General features: G+C 38.3%; 3 protein-coding genes and 1 non-coding gene across 6 annotated transcripts in view; 1 reads left to right on the top strand and 3 right to left on the bottom strand.

Annotated features, from left to right (window-relative positions):
* The window catches only part of ankhd1 (ankyrin repeat and KH domain containing 1), a 45,665-nt gene extending 35,746 nt beyond the window's left edge, over nucleotides 1-9,919 (bottom strand). For both annotated transcript variants that reach the window (XM_058757553.1, XM_058757554.1), the window contains exon 1: nucleotides 9,428-9,919. In XM_058757553.1, the coding sequence (XP_058613536.1) occupies nucleotides 9,428-9,703 (276 nt within the window). In that variant the 5' untranslated portion in view covers nucleotides 9,704-9,919. The remainder of the gene's footprint in view (nucleotides 1-9,427) is intronic.
* Nucleotides 9,920-11,413: 1,494 nt separating this feature from the next.
* zgc:110540 (deoxynucleoside kinase) lies at nucleotides 11,414-14,502 on the bottom strand. Its single transcript, XM_058759127.1, has 7 exons — nucleotides 13,868-14,502; nucleotides 13,164-13,279; nucleotides 12,857-13,050; nucleotides 12,606-12,753; nucleotides 12,386-12,501; nucleotides 12,197-12,296; nucleotides 11,414-12,078 (listed from the first exon to the last, which is right to left on the bottom strand). The coding sequence occupies exons 1-7, from the start codon at nucleotides 13,959-13,961 to the stop codon at nucleotides 12,052-12,054; spliced, it is 795 nt and encodes a 264-aa protein (XP_058615110.1). The 5' UTR covers nucleotides 13,962-14,502; the 3' UTR covers nucleotides 11,414-12,051.
* A 519-nt stretch (nucleotides 14,503-15,021) lies between these two features.
* On the top strand, nucleotides 15,022-15,103 carry trnas-gcu (transfer RNA serine (anticodon GCU)). Its single transcript has one exon. It is a non-coding gene; the product is annotated as a tRNA-Ser (tRNA).
* Nucleotides 15,104-15,524: 421 nt separating this feature from the next.
* On the bottom strand, nucleotides 15,525-22,136 carry cd248b (CD248 molecule, endosialin b). Of its 2 annotated transcripts, XM_058759125.1 has the most exons (3): nucleotides 22,122-22,136; nucleotides 21,778-21,851; nucleotides 15,525-18,570 (listed from the first exon to the last, which is right to left on the bottom strand). In XM_058759125.1, the coding sequence occupies exons 2-3, from the start codon at nucleotides 21,814-21,816 to the stop codon at nucleotides 16,615-16,617; spliced, it is 1,995 nt and encodes a 664-aa protein (XP_058615108.1). In that variant the 5' UTR covers nucleotides 21,817-21,851; nucleotides 22,122-22,136; the 3' UTR covers nucleotides 15,525-16,614. The 2 variants fall into 2 exon arrangements, with proteins under 2 accessions (XP_058615108.1, XP_058615107.1); XM_058759124.1 differs by lacking the exon at nucleotides 22,122-22,136 and having other exon boundaries at nucleotides 21,778-22,009.
* Nucleotides 22,137-23,323: the final 1,187 nt, after the last annotated feature.

Below are 23,323 nucleotides of genomic sequence, written 5' to 3'. Positions count from 1 at the left end.
AAACAAACAAATTGTATATAATCTTGGAAAAGAATTCCCATTATTGTACACTACAGTTCAAAGGTTGTTTTTTTTTCCAGCAAGGATGCATTACATTGATCAAAAATATTTAGTGTTACACAATAATTGTACTTTAAATGCTGTTTTTAACTTTGTATTTAAAGAATCGTGAAGAAAATGCATATAATATAGTTTCCTAAAAAATATTAAGCAACTATTTTCAATATTGATATGTTTATTCAAATCAGCATATTAGAATGATTTCTGAAAAATCATGTAACACTGAAGACTGGAGTAATGATGCTGAAAATTCAGCTTTGCATCACAGGAATAAATAACATTAATATACAAAAACACATCACATTTGCACTTCCAATTTTCACTGAATTTCTAATCAAATAAGAGACTTTTCAAAAACAAAAAAACCTTACCAACCCAAATCTTTTGAACGGTAGTGTGTGTTTTCTGTATGTCATACCATCAATACATGCATTTATATAGACTTAAATTGCAAGAAACAAATGCTGAAAATCTTCAAAACATGCAGTGATCGTCATAACAAAAAGCTCTGATGCCTATTCTGCATACTTTAGTACAACATTCCACCCACATCGGCAGAAGGACGCATTTGTTGAAAAGAACGTAAATAAATGGGAAAGAACCGGTTTTCGATTTCAAGCCTTATACAATATCCGTAACTTATGAGACCATGGTTCTTGCCAAAACCTAGGAGGCCACCACCAGAAACACAGCAAAACACACTATTCTGGTTGTACTTATAATTATGTCAAGAGATTACCCTTTCTGCATACTGAAGTTTCAGGCCCGAGAAACTGGGAGGGGTCAAACAAATTCAGAAGAGATAAATATGAAGGGCTGCCAAAAGGAGCTGACCCAAAAAGCAGGGTGAGTAAGGCAGCGAGGCCGGGCGTGGTCAAGCAGAGCCCATCTGCAGTAAGAGTAATTAAAAGCATACAGGAGCATTTGAATGTGCAGGGCTCTGGCGTGGCTGGAATTGTTGTGCTCTGGTCTCAAACTCTGGGAAGCATCTGTCTCAGGGTGTGTGTGTGTGAGTGAGTGAGCGAGCGAGAGAGTGAGAGAGAGAGAGAGAAAGAAAGAGAGAGAAAGAAAGAAAGAGAGAGAAGCGAGGGCGAGACGAGAGGCTACGTCCAAACAAGTGACTCTCATTACCTCATCTCTGCGCTGAGAGACAGACTGCAAGCGCTACACTTCCAGCAAGAGGCAAGAAGTGAGTGAGGAGGGACAATTTCTTTATTACATACAACGACATGTCTGGTGGCTGCAGACAGGTTTAGGGTTGGTAACCCTAAACTTGCATGAAAACAATAGGATGACTTGGTGAAAACAACAACACTGGCTCAAATTCCTACGTCTTTAAAAAACCAAGTGCTCTTATGGAACATTTCCTGACGGGAAAACACAAAATGATAGCGTTCTATAAATTACAGGTGAAACTTTAGCCATTAACACAGATGGCCAGGCAGTGAGACTTCTGACAACAATAACATAGTGTGTAAAGTCCAAAACAGCACGTTCTGCGATTACACAGCTCATGTACTGCACTACATATGACCAGGGTCAGTAGGTTCACACACACACACACACACACACACACAAAAAACATAGCATATTTATTTGCTTGTGTTTTCAGGTCATATGTAGGGGTTTGTACAATGTATTGGTCTATCACACGTGGAAAAGTTCATCCCAAAATATTCAAGTTTGGTCATTTCTTTACTCTCAATGTTGTTCCAAACTCAGATTTTTGGGGAGATGTTTGGCAAAATATTGAACTATTCACCGCAACTAAAATGAATGATGACCATGCACTGACAAGCCCAAACATCATGAAGTGGACCATTAGACTCATGTTGTATAATCAAAGGTTTTGTGACTTATGATTAAAAAAAAAAAAAAAAAAAAAAATCACGCAGTTATTCACTAATAATCTCTGCTGCAACAGATCTTTATACAAATACAGCACATCAAAAGGTTGAACATCAAAGATGCCAGACATTACAAGTTCTTCTCATAACTGATCATGCCGATGAGTCTCATAACCGATCATGCTGTGAAAAATATAAATAGGCATCTAGACAAATATATGAATACATGCCTGAATATAAATCCACAGTCGATATTACAAAAATTTCAGTTCTGTTCCTCAAACAAAGTTATCATACGAAGACTGGAAATATAGTGCATGAGTCACATGGACTACTGTTATGGTGTTCTGAATGTTTTTAAGGCGTTTTGTTTTTGTAATCTTTGAAGCATGATGGCCCCCTTGTCACCTTTTAGTGCATGGGAAAAAAAAATGGCATATCCTGTCTAACATCTTTTGAGATCTACAGAAGACAAAAGTCATAAAGGTTTAGGACAACATGAGGGTGCTGCGTCACTTTAAATTTATTGGTAAAAAAGCTTGCAATAGTGTGTGGTGCTGGGGCTGTGATGGTCCCCACAAATAATTAGGTAACACTTTATTTTAGGGTTTCTTAACTAGTTGCTTATTAGCATGAATATTAGCACATATTAATGCCTTATCCTACACGACCTTATTCTACATCCCTAATCCTACCCAACACCTAAACTTAACAACTACCTTACTAACTAATAATAAGCAGCAAATTAGGAATTTATTGAGGGAAAAGTCGTAGTTAATAGTGAATAAGTGTTCCCTATTCTAAAGTGTTACCAATAATTACTACAGGTACTTTGTAATGTACAGTGATGCGGGCTGAAACAACTCAATACATTTATAAAGAATCATTATTAAACACATCTGCACAAGTAGATGAAACCACAAAATACCAGTTAATCATGATGTTACGCACACACTGAATATGTACTGCTTGAACTTATGTCAAAGACAAGTTGCTTCTCAAGCAACAGCATGATCACTACATCTACAATCAAAACTTAAGACTTACATAACCAAAAAATAACCACTTTAACTGATACTTTGCATTTAAATCTTTTATCACTTAATTTGCCTATACAGCAGGAAAAACTAACCCTTGCACTTAAATACACTCAGAACTTTAAAAAAAAAAAAAATGCAGCCACAAAATAAGAAAGAAAATCTACTCAGAGGATCATATACAAAGTCTTGTGATAGTCAAATGTTTTTGAACAGCCACAGAGAACCTATGTTGCATTACAGAGGACCTAAACTAGAGGAGTTGGCAGATAAACAATATCATACTGAGATTGCGATAAATTATTATTCTTTTTTTTTTTAAAGTTGACAACGATGCCACGCTCGGGACATATTTATTTTATTTAGATTTATTCTAGCGGCAGAAATAAACACGACAACAGCCATTCAGTGCATGCTGCTAATAAGTCTGCATGTTCTGTGTCTCTGTGTGAATGAGTGGCACTGTTCCATCTACTACACAAACTCAAACACATGTAACGCTCAGTGTTTGCTGTCTCAATATACGAGGACATAAACTTCACCTCCAGAGCTGCTCTGAGAGTCACTTCACAAGCTTTTCACCATATCATTTGAGAAAAACTGTCAAATACACACTGAAACTCAAAGATCTTCAAAACAACCTGCCAAATTAAGTTTGGTTTAACTTGAAATTATAACACAAATATATTACGGTTGTATACTAAAAATGTACTTCTAAAAGTAATAATAATATTTTTAAGGAATATCATACAACTAATATTTTTTTAGACCGTGTTTTAATATGGATCTGTTGTGCAGCATCTTATTTAACAAAAAAAGGTCCCGTTTTGTTGTAAATTAATTGTTATATTTGTCATTTTATTACATTTTAAAGACTGATTAAATTGTTAAAGGTCCCATGACATGCTGCTTTTTGGATGCTTTTATATAGGCCTAAGTGGTCTCTAGTACTGTATCTGAAGTCTCTTTCCCGAAATTCAGCCTTGGTGCAGAATTTCAGCCACTAAAAGCCAGTCCTACAATGAGCTTTCCTTAGGACAAGGTGGAGGGTGGGTGTGTGGCCTTAACCAGCTTGCGGCCATGGTACCATGCGCTAATGTTGACAGTGGATGTATCGCAATGGCTCGTAGATGCTCAGTCGTTCAAGCTTTTCAGTTTGACCCAGAATCTGATCCAGATGGAGAAGCACCGGATGAAGAAGTTGCAACTCAGCGGCTACAGCAGGACGTCTCCGAATGGTTAGGTTCAAATATTGTGTCTGGATACGGTACTTTAGTTGGTTTGTTTATGTATGCCGTTACAGTTATTATCATGTAGCTAATGCTAGCCTACTTTGTTGGCTTTTCATGTTGCTCTGATTTGCTATGGTTCTAAAGCTGTATTAGCATCTATATCAGTAATCTTTGTAGTTTAGAGAAGACTGTTCTCTGGATCATTTTTTTAATGACAAAGTTGCCCATGTCCACGTATATTGAAGTCATGTTACACTTCATAGGCTCGGATGAAGGAAGTAAAAAAATACTTCAGTGTTCATTTGTACATCCGAACATTGAGCAACTGCCATGCTTCGCTCGTTTGCAAGCCATGATGTCTCTCGAGGAAAAAAAAAATATTGGCTCGCCTCGCATAGTAGCTCATTTTCTCATGGGCAGGCAAAGCAGAGAAAGGGGAGGTAACCTTTCCCCATATGACGACATAAAGGGAAGATTCCAGGTTGGGCATCTGAGCTTTCATTTTCTCAAAGGCGAAGCAGGATACCCAGAGCTCGGTTTACACCTATCGCCATTTCTAGCCACTGGGGGACCATAGGCAGGCTAGGGGAACTCATATTAATGTTAAAAAAAACCTCATAAAGTGAAATTTTCATGCCATGGGACCTTTAAGTTTTATTTATTTCATTAGACACATTTGAAGACATTTGATAAATAATAATAATACAAAGAGTCCAGAAAAAAATACAATGGAAAACACAGAATTCAGGGTAAATAAAATGGATTTTATGGAGCCTAGTGCTGGGCGGTATGACCAAAAATGTATATCACGGTATTTTTCAAAATTATACCGGTTTCACGGTATATGACGGTATTTATTTTTTTCATGCATGATCGGGTGTTAACCACATTTTCTACTGATTGAGAGAGGAGAAACTGCAGTAGATTGACTTAGAATGCCCTATTTTACTGTCATGATGAGCGAATATTGTAGAAAAATTCCACACTAAATAGTGACTAAACATGACCCATTAACACATGTTAACCAGGAGTCATTCTCATTTATAATCGCGACATCGTCTGATAAAATCAACATGCATCTAACGTTATACTAAAGAGCGGCTATGCGGTGGTTTTGGCTATATTACTTTTTTGTCTCATGCAGTGCACTGCCTGCGTCTGAGTAAACGAAAAAAAAAAAAGTGCATAATATTAACAGACGAACTATGCTCATATTTATAATTCCAAACAGTCGCGGTACGGCCAAATGAATGCGGTGCTTCTCTGCCGCTCGCTGCACAGAACAGACGCAGAGAGACGCGACGCTGCGCTGGGAGTCAGATCTCGCGCTCGCGGGGCAGCACTGGCGACATCTTCCAACTGAACTATAGCTAAGGTTTATCCAAAACATTCACTAGGTTTGTCAGTTTGTATATTCTATGGGGGAAAAAAGCCGCTAAAAGGGTCTGAAAGTTGCTAAATATAGTGCTAAAGTCATGCTCGTGTGTGAGACGCGGGAGCTGGTGGCGGCGCGCGGTGGATATTGTGGATGAGTTCTTCTGTGTCATCACGTTCTACAGCTTCAGAACACGCTTAGTAACACATACAGCTGTGTTCTTGCCACAATGCAATAGTGAAAAGAGACACCTCTCAAACAGTGTGTCGCGTTCCGAACGTTATTTAAATGACACCGGTATTGCGGTATTTTAAAAATTCATATCATAAGAAAAATAAACACCGGTATTCGGTATGAACCGGTATACCGCCCAGCACTAATGGAGCCCTAAATTAAAAGGTATATTTCTCTGTGGAGTTCAATTGTGAACAAACTAATTTTGTTCACATCCACTCTCAAGATCTAACAAACACATGGAAAGCATTTCTTCCCCAATTAACAGTAAATTAATATGATAAATATCGATATTGCATGATATGGAAAAAGTATCATGATAATAATTTTGGCCACATCAGCCAGCCCCTATTGGCAGGTTCGTTGCTATGATTATATCTACAGTTTTCCCCAAAGACAGGGAGTTAACATGTAGCAACTGTATAGTTGACTCCCTCTCCAGACAGCAATATGCAATTAATTAGGAAACACATGCTGTGTCATAGGCCACAGTCATGTGAATTGCGTGTTGTTCATTAAATATGTGATGGGAATATACCATACAAACACTTGCAAGAAATACCCTTATAAGTTAACATAAGGCAAAAACTCTACAGCATAACGGAGCTCTTAAAACATCCTAATGAGGGATTCAGTAAACAAGGACAAACTTAGCAAATGTAAAACTTTAACGCTATGCTTTTTCTGTTCTCATAAGAAAAAGCATTTTAACATGAGGGCAGAAAAGGGCAATTGTCTGCTACAAGCATGCTGCTCTTTTCATCTGACATTTGTCTGACTCTGATATTGATTTAACAGAGTCTCTGAATGAACCCAGAATATCACTAATGTGCCTGTACATGTAGAACATATAAAGGCTTCCCTGAAGCAGCCTAATCATTTTAAAAACTTCACACTCACATGGAGTCATAAAAACGGAGTTCAACTACAAAATGTATATTACTAATAGAATTTTCCATGACATTTTAACATTATAGCTTGCAATAGAGGGAGAACAAGTCTGACTGTCACAATTTAAAGTAACACACAAATAAGCTACAAGACTGAACCTGGTTATGCAAATTTAGGACTACAAACAACTGCAGAATTCCATGTAGGACTAAAACAAGCAAGGAGAAAGTCAAGAATTTAAATATAACTAAAAATGCACTGAATTGCTCCGTAATCTCATGGATGTAATAACTTATCACATGATCCAGCATCCAGGTCAGATTGAGTATTCTGATTCAGCTACACTCTTGGTTGAATGACTACACTTGTTTCTCACACACATAATTCTAAAGATATTTAGTCTAATATAAGTTCACAGGGCAGACTGACTCATGACGCATGGTGACCTAACAAGAACTGGAAGCAGAATGCTGGAATTCGTGGGAATGCGGATCCTACCTGAGCCTGTCTACCTCCGCTAACTTCAATACCCCTCCCCCTGAATTTCAAACAAATACCAACAACACAAGGGGGGGCACCCATTACAAGTTATAAAAGGCAACAGACACACCCTGTACTCCAGACAGAGGGGTTAAAAATAAAAAATAAATAAAATCACATGCAGCTCTGAAATACAACAGCGTATATGTTTGCAAGCCTGTTGGCCCCCGAGAACTCAATTTGACATCAGTCATTTACTTTAATAAAGGCCTATGATTTATCTGCATCCAACAAAACATACATTTTTAAACAAGACTGCATGCTTGGTAGTGGAGCAACTATTTAGGGGTGAGTGATATACTGGTATACACGATAAACCTGCATAAATTTGGTAGAGATCGCAGTTATGTTCACAGGAAACGCGTCGCCTTGAAAGCCTACCATCTGCACATTTTAAGACTTGTCAATTTAAAGTCACGATGACATGCAAGCGGTGACCTTTTCTTAAATTTTATGACATACATCTGAGTGCAATGATTATCAACAATGAAGAAAAAAGAAAAGAAAAAAAAGGGACTTGGTTCTTTGCATCAGTTATTAATTGGATTTTGAAAAGTCGGTATTGCATTTAAAAGTGGAAGCAGACGAACAAAATCTTGTAGGGTCGGAGTAAAACCGGACTAAATGATTGGAAAAGTCCTGAATACATCACCAGTCACCAGACAGAAGCATGTAGTTTTCACCACAAGATCAATTTTGATTAAACATAAGGTCAAAGCATCTTACAAAAAAAAAATAGAAAAAGAAACATATGCAAGGAAGAAATGTTCACAATAAAATGCATTTAGAAAAAAAAAAAAATAACAATTTGGTATTTGCATGCTACAGAGCAAGCTAAAAAAAAACTAATTACTTTTTTCATTTGTGTCTGTTCTAGTGCTCATAAGTAGTTTTACTTTAATTACAAACTATTTGCTTGTTTTCAGTTTGAGAACATTTTATTTATGTTAGGCTAGTATTTGGTTTTGCTGTGATATCAAAATTGGCATTACGAATAATTTCAATTCCACCTAAAATACCGATAATCGCAGCGGCCTTATCATATACAAAAACAATTGTATTGTTGCTATAATGCAACCATGAAATAAAATGACTTGTATCGTGATTGCTTTCGGTCATATCACCCACCCCAACAACTATGCATTAATTTTTCATCATGCAATTCTTGTCTGGAAAACGCCTGTCATGTGTCAACAAAGGTGAATCCTGTTTGACATTCACAAAATCTTGGATAAAACGGAAGTACACGCTTGATTCTATAAGTAGCTGCAGTTTTAGAAAAACTTCCTTAGTGGGATTGAGAATTAAACATCTACAGGACCCAACAGGTGCATCTTGATGCATGACGACAAACATGACAAGTCGCCCTGAAACCCAGCGCCACACTTCATTATCATAATAGCAAACGATAGCCCCACTGACACCGAGGAAGAAAATATAAACTTAAATTTTGCTGTTTTAACATATGCGTCCTGTGAAATTTCAGAAGCTGCTGTGGAGATATATTTACTTAAGCCCGAGTGCTAGTGCTGACACTCAGGTTAACGTGAACGTTGTAACATCTTGCATCTACACTCACAAATACCACAAATGTCAAGATCCAAGCCAGAGCATAAGTTCACCAACACAGTGCAAAGGCCTGGCGAGGTACCGTCACGCAGATAAGCTTTGCTAAACAGCTAATATTTCCAGCTAATATTTCGTTACGTACCAAGATCCACTTAGCTTCCCGGCTAGCGACATTTCTAGATCCTTCAAAATGACTGTCAGCAAGACAGTGTGGCGAGTTAAGACTTTAAAGGGCGTAGACTGCGGTGGAAAGTGGCTGAAGGCGGTGAAATGATTTCGGGATGGCTAACAAGCAGACGACGGTGTTGCCCCCTGATGTTCCCTTTAGGCCCAAATCGCAGCCTTCGTCTCTGAGCCCGTGCTATGCTAAGCTAACTCGCCTGAATTTGAGCTATTTAGAAACGCAACTGGCAACGTGGGTCGCGAAAAACGCAGCTGAAATGGCTGCTAACGGCGCTCCGCGCAAGAGTGTAGTTGTGTTAATGTTGCCAAGAATGGGACGTGATAAGTCGGCCTCTTTAGATGAGATGATTAATTCCAGGGTTTTGGTGGGTTGGGAATGAAGCCTATTAAGGCTAGCTGGAGTTAGCATGTGAGCTAACACACACTCACACACTTTCCTGCTGGCTGACTCGCTCTCACCTCAGACACCTCATCCTCGTCGCTGCCGGATCCTGGGCCTGACGATAGCACCGCGGCCGCTGTGAGTTTGAAATCAAGTCTGTCTGTGTTGGGCCCGCCAGCCTCGCCGAACAGGCGGACTTTCTTGCCACCGACGCCGATCCCGAGGCCCCCGAGTCCGGCTCCTGGTGTAGCTCCAACCCCCATCCCTAGCGCAGGGGAACGCGGAGTCACCGAGTCAATCTCGTCCTCGAAGCCGTCCGTCAGCATTGCCGTCCCGGCTACTGCATCCTGCATACTTTCCTAAATAATACGTCTGTTTGTGAAGGTAATGTTGTCTCTTCACTTTCTTTGGGGTTATACTGTTATAAAATAATTACGTTTTACTTCAGAAAAATCCTCAAACTCTCCTGAAGCGAGAAGAGAATCTCTTTCCCCCAAGCCATTAACTTTCTAACAACCTACCCTACTTCGTTCCATTTGTGTATTGTCCCGCCCCTGTTCAAAATATGCGAAGGCTATTGGGAGCGAGAGTTAAGTACTGGGACCCGATTGGCCGCGACACACGCTACTCGAGCGAAAACACGCGACGTCAAGGTTGGTTTACAAGAGGGCTTTAAGATTTAACGCCAGGAAACATCATTTAGTAAAGACGATTGGACGTGGGCACGCTTGTCACAAATTCCCGCCCTCTTGATACGCCTATTTTTGTCTTTTTCGAGAAAGTAGAGGTTAATTTGTTTACAGAATCATATTTAGGAAGTTTTGTGAATTTTGGAGGTGTCATGTTTACTGCAATGTAATGCAAAATGCATCAGAATAGTCTGTCACTAACTGTCGAATTATTTTATGAATATAATATCTAATGTGTTGACAGTTAAAAGTCTGTCATCTCTGCGTCCGATATTTGGCAACACTTATTATTTAACATGTTAGGACAACTGTGTCAATAACAGTACGTTTAGAGGAGGGCGCGACCGACCTGGGTGAAGCAATACCCGGATTTCTCTGAAAGATTTAGTAATGGGACTTGTAGTTTATTTTGCATAGTATCTAATATTGTGCAAACATTATAAAATGTGGAGTAGAGATAAAAATATATTGTATCTAGTGGCAATACTGTACTTTCTTTCTGGGAAAATGTTATTTTGCATGGGAATACTTTTTTGTATTGGTATAGAAGCTGTCAGTCACTTATGACTTGATTCATAAAAAAAAAATAAAAAAAAGATTTATGACTTAAAACATTTGTGCTATTATGACTGAGAGTCCATTGAAAGCTGTTTCATCGCAGGTAAAACTGAAAACTGCTAGGGGAGATATTCAAACTTTCTCCTGCATTAATATCCAAATTCAATGTTCATAAACTGTTTAGATGATAATTAAAAGCTCAAAAAAGCTTTCAGACTCCACTTTATTATTTGAAGCACTCTTTATTCAATAATTGTTGCTACATTTTAATATTGTAAAAAATAGTTTATTAGTTTTTGTTTTTATATGTGGATATTCAGGTGATTTTTTTTTATTTTTTAAATTCCACTCGTTACACCTGTTTGCACCGCAAATATTGGTGTTATAGGTGAATTCATAATGTCATTAACAAAGTTTGACATTTTGTTCAGGCTCTTCACTTAAGTGACTAAAATATGAATACATAAACAACCTTGGATCGACATACATGTATATACTATGATTATAGTATTGAAAATGAATGCATTCGTGTTCACGTACACTCAACATTTTAAAAAACAGTGACAAATTTTTTCAATTTTAAGATTAAAACACACAATTTTAAGGTTTAATGGTTAAAATGGGGAAAATAATCTGAGATAAAATTAACCTTAGAAAATTAGACAAAATTAATCCGAAAACCGGTCTTCAATGGGTTGCCCACATTGACCATGAAAGCTGAATATTACGAAAGCTTAATTACAAGGATGAACTCAAAAACGCAGAATGATCTAGCAGGTTCTCATTGGCGAGTGAGTCAGCGTTCTGACAGCCTGTATTACAGGAGCAAGAGTTTGGGCAACTAGTCATAAAGCAAAGTGGAGAGAATTGTCTAAATCAGCAGTAATTAATGGTTATGAAACCATTTTATTTTTCTCCCTCTATTCAAGCTGTACATCTTTCAGCACATATTCTTCCCACACATTTGACCAATTCATTTACATGACATTTCCAGTTGCTTGCAATTACAGGAAAAAGTATTTAAATATATTTAAGAGCAGAGAATAACAAGAAGAATTTTTTGGATTTTATTCATTTCCATGTTTGTTTGTTTTTTGTAAACGCTGACATTCCCAGCTTTTCCATGGCTGTGGGAATCCTGTAATATTAAGGGTCAACTTTTCACTTACAGAATAGTCTTCAGATCGTCTTACAAACTGCACATAAATAATAATCTCTGCAAATATTATTTCAAACTACATATCTTGTTTGACCATTACAGAGTTTAAAACAATGTTTTGTAAAAATGATGTTTTAATATACAACGAAATACATATGTACAACAAGCTTAATATAAAAGCAGCTAAAAAAAAATCAAATAAAATCACAAATTCATTTACATGACCACACATAAATCCAGATAGTGAGAAATCACCAGTTTCCATGTTTGACACAAATCAATGTATATTTGTAGGCTAGAGGGTCCTCAAAAACTCCTTCACCTGAAAGAAAGAAAAAAGTGTAATGTAAAAATCAAGTCTAAACATGGCAGTTCTAAAACATTTTACTATGAGGCAAAACTCCTAACGTTGTCATTTGCCCAGACCCACATATACATACCTTATCAATGACACCTTCTTGCTTAATTCTGTCATTTTTAAAATCCTCATTAACATCCAGGATCAGTATTGGAAGGTTTTTAAGATACTCAAAATCCAACCTGTATATGACAAGAAACCCATTTAGATATTCAAACATTGAAAAACAGTTCAAATTCAAGTTTCAGCACATAGTAAGTTGATCACTAACTTTGTGGTTCGATTGTACAGCCAACACTCATGCTTATAATGCAGCTTCTCCAGGTAATCCAGGGGAATCCCTTGTTCCTCCTCTCGTCCTCTGAACTGAAGACGCTGCATACACCTCTGCAGATCATGTGTTTAATCAATACATCATAAAATTCTCACATTTACATCACTTATATATTACTACAAGTGAACCTTGCACCATGTAAGAAGCTGTGTGGTACCTCAGGATCAGCACGAAGATAGATCATGGCATCAATCTCAATCTGGGACTCAAACTGAGTGAGGAGCCACAAATGCCAGTCTTGATAAATGGCCCACTCGGTCTCATTCAGATCTCCAGACTCAAAGAGGGTAGAGGCAAACACATATCTGGAGAATGAAAAATATAAGACTTTTTTATTTTTGTTTTCCGCCTGTTTAACGCCATATTTCCACACTTTTCCAAACTGTTCAATCTGTTTAATGTATGTACCGATCGCTGTAGACAGAGCGCTCAAAGAACTGGACCGGTTGCTCTGCCTGCTGAAGTTTGGCAGAAGGAGGCTGAAGCTGTGAACGGACACGACTCAGGCAGGCGTAGGTCTGGAAAGTGTAAGACCAGCGACTGGGCTTGTCATATAACATCTGCAGCAGGTTGCCTCCACTCTTCTGGGATGTGCTAAGCTCCTACAGGGATAGAAGGGGATGTGTTATTAAAAATCACTCACATTAACATTTGAGACCGAGTCTGAAGACACTTCCTTAATAAAATATCTTGTATACGGAGGGACACACAGTACCTCATACTCGTTCTCTGTTGTTTGTACATTGCACCACTTCCCAATGGGCTCTGGTATGACCTCCCACTCCTCTGATGCCCGCTCCAGCAAACGCACAAAAGTTGACTTCCCTGCAGCTGTTGCACAGATATACGTGTTTTAATATACAAAACATCAATACAAACAATCATAATTTGTGTTCTGCATCATTATCAAAGGTAACACAGGACATATCCCTACTAGATGTTTATGTCTGGCATAAATTGCCAGAAGCATGCTTAAAGTTTGACTTTTGATTAAAACATTATGGTACTAAATGTTTGTTATTGTTATTATTTTAAATCATAGTCTGGATGTCATAAAACATCATCATTTAGCTGTCAACCGTTCCATAGTTTTTAATAAATGTTTCAGGACGTTTAAAAATATTTTTTGCAATTCTATTACCAAACGTGTGGTAAGAAGACTAACTATTTAAAAACAATTCAGTTTAATAATAATAATAGATGGCTGTGAAGGCTTGCTCAACAAAAATAGACCTAGTATTTGGCGCCAACAGCACTAACGTTACTGTATTTAACAATACAAAAATAGCTCTCAAGCATATTACTTGATCAGTCGTGAAAATAAATGTGTTAGCAACACATAGGTAATATATAAAGTGCGTTTTATTTTATGTAACGTTAAATTGTTTTGTTGATTAAACCTAAATGAATTCAACTTACCAATGTTTCCCTCTATTGAGATCTTCAATGCCCTTTTTTCGAAACTGAGGTCAGCATCAAAGCTTGAACAAAATCTCTTGGGAGGAGTAGCCATTATTGTATCAAATACTTAAATAAATAAACAAGCCACTGCAGTATGTATAGTTTTTTAAAGTATCTAAGAACAGCTTTATGCTGCCGCGCGCGCCTAAACAGTTTTGAACTGGTTGAAATTCGCGGTAAGTCCTCACATGGTCAGCGGGACGGGGGCGGGGCTCTAGTAAATTCACTGTGTGATTGGCTAAACCTACAAAAGCCTCTGTTTCATTGGTTGACGTTGCCCGTTATTCTGAGACGTTTCCTGTTCTTTATCTTGTAAATATGATCCAAGACAACGTTCGTAAATCTTTCAGACAACTAAATTAAGTAAATCAACCAAGATTCACATGGTAAGTGATCGTAGATGCGGACGGAAATATTCAAACTGTTGACAGACTATGCCACAGTAAATGTACAAGGTAATTATTATTACTATAACATTATTTTGCTAAGTTACACGTGACTAAAAATATGAAAACATATTACAAATTATACACAATGAAACTTTTTTTAAGTTGTTGGGAGCAAACAGGGTGTCCCGACACTGTAAACCTGTGCAAAAAACAAACAAACAAACGAAATTAAGGAACTGAGCAGTCAGAAATGCACATTTGTGTACAAAACATTTATACAAAAAAAAAACATGACAGACCATTTGCAGTTGTCACTATTATATGCCTTTATGTACTATTATATAAATGTGCTGCCTATTATATAAATCAATGTGGCCAGTAGTCCGGCTGACCAGCAGAGGGCAGCAAGTGACTACGGCAACACCAAAGTCAAGCAAAAATGTTTTTCCGTACATTCAACCACGTTAAATAAGCGATAATTATGTATTGTTATGTCTTTATCTATCACGTACAAAATGAAGCCGTGTACTCGCTGTCTCTGGCAGGTAACTAGCACTAACAGGTGTTTGATACCGATTAAGCAAAATGTCACGGAGACAAAGGTACTTCAACGAGTATTTAGTAAGTTAAGGTCTTATTATCTTACATTCGGTGAAATGAAATGGTCGATATACCTTAAATACGTCCTTTTTATAGATTTGAGCACATGTGTTTTATTCATACGACGAGGTGGCCGAGTGGTTAAGGCGATGGACTGCTAATCCATTGTGCTCTGCACGCGTGGGTTCGAATCCCATCCTCGTCGAAAAACATGTTTTTCATTTCTCATTTCAGTTAGTTTACACTTGCTAACGTTAGATGTTGTTTTCGATGTTTATTTCCTAAATATTTCGAGGGATTCTATGCTGCCGCTCAATCTAGAACAATTCCTTGATGGATTAGCTTCCCACAGACCACATGTAGACAGAAATGCGTTACGTAACTGTTAAAAGCAGAAGTTTTAAATACATTCAGACAAATATTTCGGCTGATCATGTCGGTCATAATATATGTCGTCAACAATCCTATAACGCGGTAAACAAACTGACCGTTTCACGCTTTTGTTGCTCCACTAGACTCAAAAATGGCTCACTTTTACAATGTTTCAAAAAGCGAAAAACACTATTTTGGTGAATTAGCCACAGGGAAAAAACACGTGATTAGGGGGGAAAAAAACTACTATGACGTAGTGCAAGTTCGGCTTTTATTAAAATCATGTTAGTTTGTAGAAGATATATACAAAAACTCAAATATCAGACAGTGACAACTACTGGTGGGACTGTGCCAGTACAACACGAAGCGGCCGAGCCAGCTGCACTGCTATCAAAGCAGGCGCGAATCTGAACTGGAAAAAGTGTTGGTCAAATTTTATTGGTGACAGCAAGCGAGATTTATTTAAATATTACTAGTATTTGTTAAACACTTTATTGGGATACAGTGAAAAACATAAATTGCGTGCTGAAACAAATGGCTGTTGATGTGTTAGCCTATATATTATTATGGAATAATAACAATAAAAAATCCTGTTGACATACTTTTTATTCTCTTGCTTACTTAAATTTTCTATTTCACTGAAGTGTTTCTGTAAGCTCATGACTATCACTGATCTGTATTTCAGTGTTTTCTTTTTCTCTTATCATAAACTGCCTTAATGGTGAAAATACTAAAATAAAAATAACATGAGCGTCTCCAGTATTACTGTGTATTTGATCCAAATGCCATAACGTTATAGTTTCCATTAGTCAAACAACTTTTCCTGAATTAAATGAAGTGATAGTAACTGATAGTAACTATCTCTAATGTGTAAATGTCTCGATCAAAACAGCCTAAAGTCTCTAGACAAACAGTTGTAGTTACATACCTCACTGTTGGGGGTGCTGTTGCATAAACTATGCGAGTGGAACAATAAATTTAAGATGTTGATATTATATATATTTTTTATTTCTACTCGTAGGCTTCATAAAAATTATCATTCATTGTATTACATGAGAAAGGGATGCATGCTTAATTCTGTTTGCTATGTCCCACTTTCCACAAAATCTTTCTTCTACACAGTTTGGGGGTTACTGCTCCACTTCCATTGGAAAATAATTGATGTTCTCTCCATTGTCTGAAAAAATGTCTGAATGTTGAATTGTGCACCTAGTGACTATTTTGCCCTTATATCCAACAGGATCCTACAGAATACCAAAGTGACATCAGTGTGATCACACCAAAACAGCTTGACGAAGTTCAGGGTCATTGCTGATTTTTAATTTTTTTTTAAGTCATGTTTACTCAAGCTCGAGAATTTGCTGTGCTTGATTTTTCAGCCTTGGTGGTCCAGCGGTAACAGTCTGTGATGCTTTTGCTCCGTGGCTCTACAGCACAACTTGTGCAATAAACAATGCCTAACGCTAACATGACCACAATAAAAACACATAGTGGTACCAGCAGTGCCACAACCAGCCAGCTTTTGTCGTGTTTCTTCCTGTCACCTGGATGCTGTTCTGTTCCTGATGCCAATGCATCTTCAGGTATTTGCAGTGTTGGAGAAGTGAGCATGACAATATCCCATTTTCTCTTTGGCACAGATGTCGAAGTCTCTGAGGGTCCTTTGTTTCCTGAAGTCCTTACATCTGCTGTATCACCAGCTGCTATTGATATTTCCTCCTCATGTGGATACTCTTGATGAGAATCGGCTGAAGTTGTAGTATCCATCAAAAAGTTTGATGAAGGTGAATTCGAAGATGCATGCTCAGTTAAATCAGGTTCCTGTGTGGCCACATTTCCCTCCTGTGTCTTCTCCGTAAACCAGCTCAGGTAAGTCGGAAGCCACTCTATGCTTGGGGAATCTGTTAGCGATTCCAGAAGGTTGGCATCTGTCATCAATTCAGGCAAGCCGGGATCATTCAGTGTTGCATCAGCTGATTCAGCCATCAAGTCTTCATCCTCTTCGACTGGCCGACAGTAGTAGTTGTCCTCTTGCAACATATAACCCTCCTCACATTGACACTCAAATCCACCTTCGTAATTTTTGCACACCTGCTCGCAAATGTCTGGAGTTTTACACTCATCGATATCTTTGCATTGCTCTGGATCTTCTTCGAGTGGAGAGAATCCCTCGTGACAGCGGCACATGTAGGAACCAGGCAAGTTCTCACAGATATGAACGCACTTTCCTTCCATGCATTCATCCACGTCCACACATTCTCCAAACTCAGACGGAAGGTAGCCCTCGTTGCATCTACACTCAAATGTACCAGGTGCATTGACACATTCCTGCGGGCATGGTTTCTGCAAGCACTCATCTATATCAAGACAACTCTGACCATCACCAGACAGGAGGTACCCCTCGGGGCACTTGCAGCGATGTCCCTGAGGAGTGGACTCGCACTCAAACTCGCAGTTGGCGCTATGACAGGGATCCGAGAGCTGGCAGGTCTTTCCGTCTTCCGCCAGAACATAATTCTCAGAGCACTCACAGTAGTAATGAGTATCTGAGTCCACACAGTAGTGCTCACAGCCACCATTGTCCTGTTCGCACCAGTCCATCGGAGTGTCCGTGCAGAGTGGTGCATCCTTCGACCAGCCAACACTTCCATCCTCTCTCAGCATGCACAGTACTGACTGGTCTTCCTTGTCACCATCGGAACAAGGGAGAGTTGCCACTGAGCCAAAAGGGATGTGAGTAAGAATAGTACTTGCCAGTTCAAACGGGGTGGTGTAGAGTGCAGGACCCCCTCCTTCTTTTTGAAGAGCTGGGCACATCCCTTGGTAGGTGTAGCGGCAGACGAAACCTTCCACGGCCACTGCACAAGATCCATCGAGCCATTTGAAGTTGTTTTTGTCGTTGCCACTTTTGTCAGCCGTGTTGTAAGTAATGACCACACAACGATGAGCAGCACAAGCATTTGCTAAGTCTTCACGTTGCCAGTTCGTATACTGTGTTTCCTGATCCCCAGTGATCCAGGTAAAGCCCCTCAAAGGGCGCGTGGCCGAGCACTGCCGAGGTTGTCGCTGAAGGCCAATCCACAACCTGATTCTGGGCCGGGAGCCACGTCTGACCCCTGACGATAGGAGGTCATGGATCATGGAAGCTTCTTCTGGTCCTTTAATGGTAGCCAGGTTCCCCCCTTTATCCTTGCAGCTCCTCCAGGACTCCCTGAAGGTCTTGCGCTGGAGATGAATAGAATAGCATCCCTCAGTGTTGCACACGCCGTCCTGCTCCTGCAAGCTTTGTCCCATGACTCCCTTAGACCAATACAAATACAGAAGACCAAAGAAAAGACAGGGATATGCAGCACAGCTTTTTCTAACAGTCCTGTTTCCCATAATTGCTTTTTTGTTTTCTACAGCGGAGGTATTTCTTATTATGTCTTGCCTGCAGTTTTTTCTGGCCTAATTATATGTTTAAATTTACCTATGAGCTCTTTCAAACTTCTGGTCTCTCTGCTCAAAGAGATGACTTTTGTCTGCAGTCTGTCTGCAGCAGAGAGACAGAGAAGGAGGGTACAGACGTTTGTTATTGGAAGAGGGGGCGGGTAATGAGTGTGCTGAGTGGTGGGGGGAGATTCGACCTGTGGTTTTCCCTTGTGCCGTATGGTTTTCATAAGTCTGTTTAAGGAAATAGTTTGTGACCCTGCCAACAAGTCCTCCCCCAGCACCCCCATCCTCTACTCACTCGTCCAATCACTATAACAATCACTATCACAAATACATTCATCCATCCGTCCAACCCGAAAACTTCATCTTGGGTCATCCTGATCAGATTTCACATTTTTCCATTCTTGTATGGTTCATTTTTGCACAGCTGCTCAGACTGTTCCTTGACTTTAAATGAATTTAATAAAACTTTTTATATGAAATTTATGTGAAGTGATTCAATGGCTTAAAATATATTGACCTTAATTTTGTATAGCCTGCTCTGTCTCATCACTTTATTGATACATTGAAATTCCTTTAAACAATGGTAAGCAACTAAACATTAGAGATTATGAAAGTTTTATTATATGTCATCTAAGAAAGTTATTTATGTGGAGATCATGAGGAGGAGATGGTTTGATAACAAACGTTAAAAAAAAAAAAAACACTGGTCTTTTTTTTTTTTTTTTTTACCATAATATGACTTTTCTTGATGGACGTGTAAAAATGTGAGGGGAAAAAAACCCAATGGAAACTCTAAGAGGCTATGCATCTTTTTTTTTTTTTTTTTTTGTCTTGTCTTGATCAATACTTCACAGAATAATTTTCTTGCAATCTTTATCATTTGTGTCAAACATTCTATAACCATGCAATATAAATAGTGTTTTGCAATGGTTTTTGTTACCTACAGACCAAGAGAATGCAACTTTTAAAGTTATAATCAAGACAAAACATGACAGAAAAAAAAGAATAGTGCATGGGCTCTTAAAGGGATTGTTCACCCAAAAATTTAAATTCTGTCATTAATTATTCACCCTCATGTCGTTCCAAACCTGTAAGACCTTTGTTCATCTTCGGAACACAAATCCGAGAGCTTTCTGACTCTGCATAGACAGCAACAGAACTACCACGTTCAAGGCCAAGAAAGGTAGTAAAGACATCATTAAAATAGTCCATGTGACATCAGTGGATTTCATAAAAAAATATCTTAATTTGTGTTCCAAAGATGAATGAAGGTCTTATGGGTTTGGAACAACATGAGGGTGAGTTATTTATGACAGAATTTTCATTTTTGGGTGAACTATCCCTTTAAATCTTCTAGATAGAACAAAAACATAATAAGTATAGTAAAAGCAGAAATGCAAGGTGAGCTCTGACTGCTGTTGGACTGATTCAAGATTTAAAGGTGATGTTTATAAAAATGTGAGAATATGTATGAGGTTTCCTCACAGCGGTCAAAGCCTTCTTCTCAATTGCATGGAGCCACTTAACCACAAAGGATCAAGACTTTCCCCTTTAAGACAGGAGAGAAGTATTTGTCCAAGACCACAACCTAATGTTCTCCAATTCAAACTCAGACCCTCATAAATTTTAGATATCCGGTTTTCGATACATTCTTTATTTTTGAGACATTGATCCACATTGAGCTCATGAATATCAGGTATTGTTATCTCTAATCCTCACCAGCACAGAAGTCAGCAGATCAGCAGTCTTACTTAAGCAAAGCCTGCTGTTCATTACTTCAGAACTTGGAATAACCCCACTCACTCTTTGTCTCTACAAACTCTCTTACATTTATTTCTCTAAACCAAATAATAAACCTTTCTAAAATCCATCCCAAAAATCGCACTTACCTATTCCAATTTAAACAAGTCTAACCTAGTGTGGACTTTCTAACTCGAACATACTTGACCAAAGTAAAATTCCCAAATGCCTCTTATTATATGAATAAAATAACAGAATAATCTCATAAATATTCACACGGAAGAGACAAAAGAAGGACCACAGATGAATTCTGCAAAAACATGGAAAAATTATTTCTATGGAAAAAAAAATACAGCAGAAAAAGGTAAATTTTGATTTTGTTTACATAACCCTCCAGACACACTAATCTACGTGGGCCTTTTTTCTCCTAAATTTTCCAGATGTTGAAACACTTTCTATTCTGAGGACACATCTGCCTGCTATTCCACATTAAAAGCTGAGATTTGCATCTTTGCTTGTGCAAGATAGGGCTTCCTGAATAGAGATCAGAAAGACTGGATGCTTAAAGCAGCACAACTGTTCTTGTGTTTCATAGCATGGAACTTTTCTGTGACAAGCGCACAGAAACTGTATCAACTGAACAACTTTTTCCACCACTTTGGGGAATGACTGTCAGTAAAACAGACTGTCAGATTGTATTGCCAATTTCACTTCATTTCAGCAGTCAAATCTGTACAGCTTGAAGTTCACACAGAAGTTCACCAGTCAATTGAGAACCTTTTTGTACTTATGGGTTTGTTTGTAGAATATGATAGTAATCTTCGATACGCACCGTTACAAGCTTGGTACAACCATATTAAAGTGATACAACAGCCACAGTAGTTCAACTGCCTATTCATTTCATTGTGTGCACAGCTTTCAGACAGCCGGTCACTTATATCAGATTGGCCCTCTCCCCTGACTAGTATTTCAAGACAAATAAATAATGGTCATGAGTGTTACAAAGGGTCAGTTCCTGACCTAGGTCTGCAGACTGGAGATTTTAACATTAACCAAGTGGTTCTTTCATTTGTTTAGTGATAGCCTATATTTCTCTTGAAAAAAAAAATGCTCTGCTCTTTTTAGCTTTATATTTTTTCTGATGAATAGGGAAGATTAAAAAACTAAACTTAATGAACATTTTGTAGTTAGGCCTGCAATAGCCTATTCTCTTCTTTTCTGTAATTTCTGTTGTGTTGCAAAAGTAAATGAATAAATAATAATCGATAGTGCTTAGCAGAAACAAAGGAATAGTTAGTTGACCTAAAATAAAAATCCTGTCATTATACTCACTCTCAAGTCTGACGGTTTTTTTCCGTGAAACACAAGCATGAGAGGACAGCTTGTAGCTGCAAAGCTCCAAAAAGCTAATAAAATACCCCAAGGGTAGTCCATATGATTACTAAAGTCATAGTCACTCAAAATCTTGTCACTTCTGAATGTGGCGCGCAGTCGCTAATGTTTACATGTGAGCGCCACACACATAAGAGAACGAAAACTGTACGTAAATCTTATTTATTCTCACGTCTATATTTGAAAGTTGAAAGTAAACAAGAGTTGACAGTCATCCACCATTTGAAAACGCCTGCATTTACCAGATATCAGGATATGAGTCATTCTGGTTTATTTTTACTGACCTTATTAAAGCTCCAGACTGCGAGGCCGTAAATGCGACAAAAATCTTTTTTAAGGGAAATTGTGTCGTGTCATCTCATTAAGCATGCAACAACAAACACAGCATGAAGTGTGAGGTACGATTCTAAAACAAATGACTCTTGCAGACTGGCTCTTTTTAATGAGTGAGAAAGAAAGAGTCACGAAACAGACTGATGAGTTAGCGTTTTGATTTAGTCTCAGTCTGTTAGTGCTTTTATAGTGCTGTTATAAAAGTGCTTACCGAGTTCACAACTGACTCACTGAATACAGGCTTATAGATTTGCGAGACTTACATCAGTCATTTTAAAATGTCAAAAAGGGCAGAAATATTCTTAGGAAATAAATTATATTTATGACACATATAAAATCAATAAGCCTTCCATAAATATTTAGTTTATATACATAGCTTTATCTTTACAATTAATGATGCAATGCAAAAGTATCTAGAAGTGTGTAACTTTGCATCCCTTTACATCAAAACTAGGCTAAGTTTTAGGCTAACTTATGCACAGCTGATGCAACCAGCCCCTGTTTTGTAATGGTTTTTAATACTAATTAAAAGCACAACTCCACTGTGTCAAATTCTATATGACTAACAAAGGATGTTGTTTGTATCTTTGCCCCCAGCTGAGCATGAAGGACCCTGCCCTATGTATGCATGAGCATAAGTGATGGACCCTAGGGGAATATCCTGATGAGGAATGCTGGGAAACGGTGTTTACTCATTCTGGAAGGGGGGTTGCTTTTAACATCCTGTCTCCCATTTTCTTAACACCCTACGCTGAGAGATCAGAAAGCCACTAGAGGTGTCTGCATAAGTGATCTAGCAGGACTTTGTGCTCAACTCTATAACCCTGGATGACCTTTAACCTGTTCATGCCCCTGACCTCTTGCATGTTTAATTTCCAACAGCTCACACAAACAGGAAAATATTGCTACAGTGACTCTTGGGTGGTTTGGGATGTGCTCTTTCGGTATTTTTGTCGATTCAAATGGGTCGTTTGGACTGTTTTAAAGGGCTTGCAAGAATATACAACGCATGTCGGTTGGTGGAAAAGAGTTTTGGAAAAACTGGAAGCTTATGGGTTCTTATGTAATTCTTTTCTAATTCAGTACACAGGCAGAGCCTATATTTCATTCTGTCATCAGCTGCTTGTTCCAAGTCAGAGCTTGTAGCCAACAT

This window comes from Onychostoma macrolepis, chromosome 21, assembly GCF_012432095.1.
Source record: "Onychostoma macrolepis isolate SWU-2019 chromosome 21, ASM1243209v1, whole genome shotgun sequence".
Lineage (NCBI taxonomy): Eukaryota > Metazoa > Chordata > Actinopteri > Cypriniformes > Cyprinidae > Onychostoma > Onychostoma macrolepis.
Note: the sequence above shows the minus strand (reverse complement) of the source record. Positions and strands in the feature narration are given on the sequence as shown.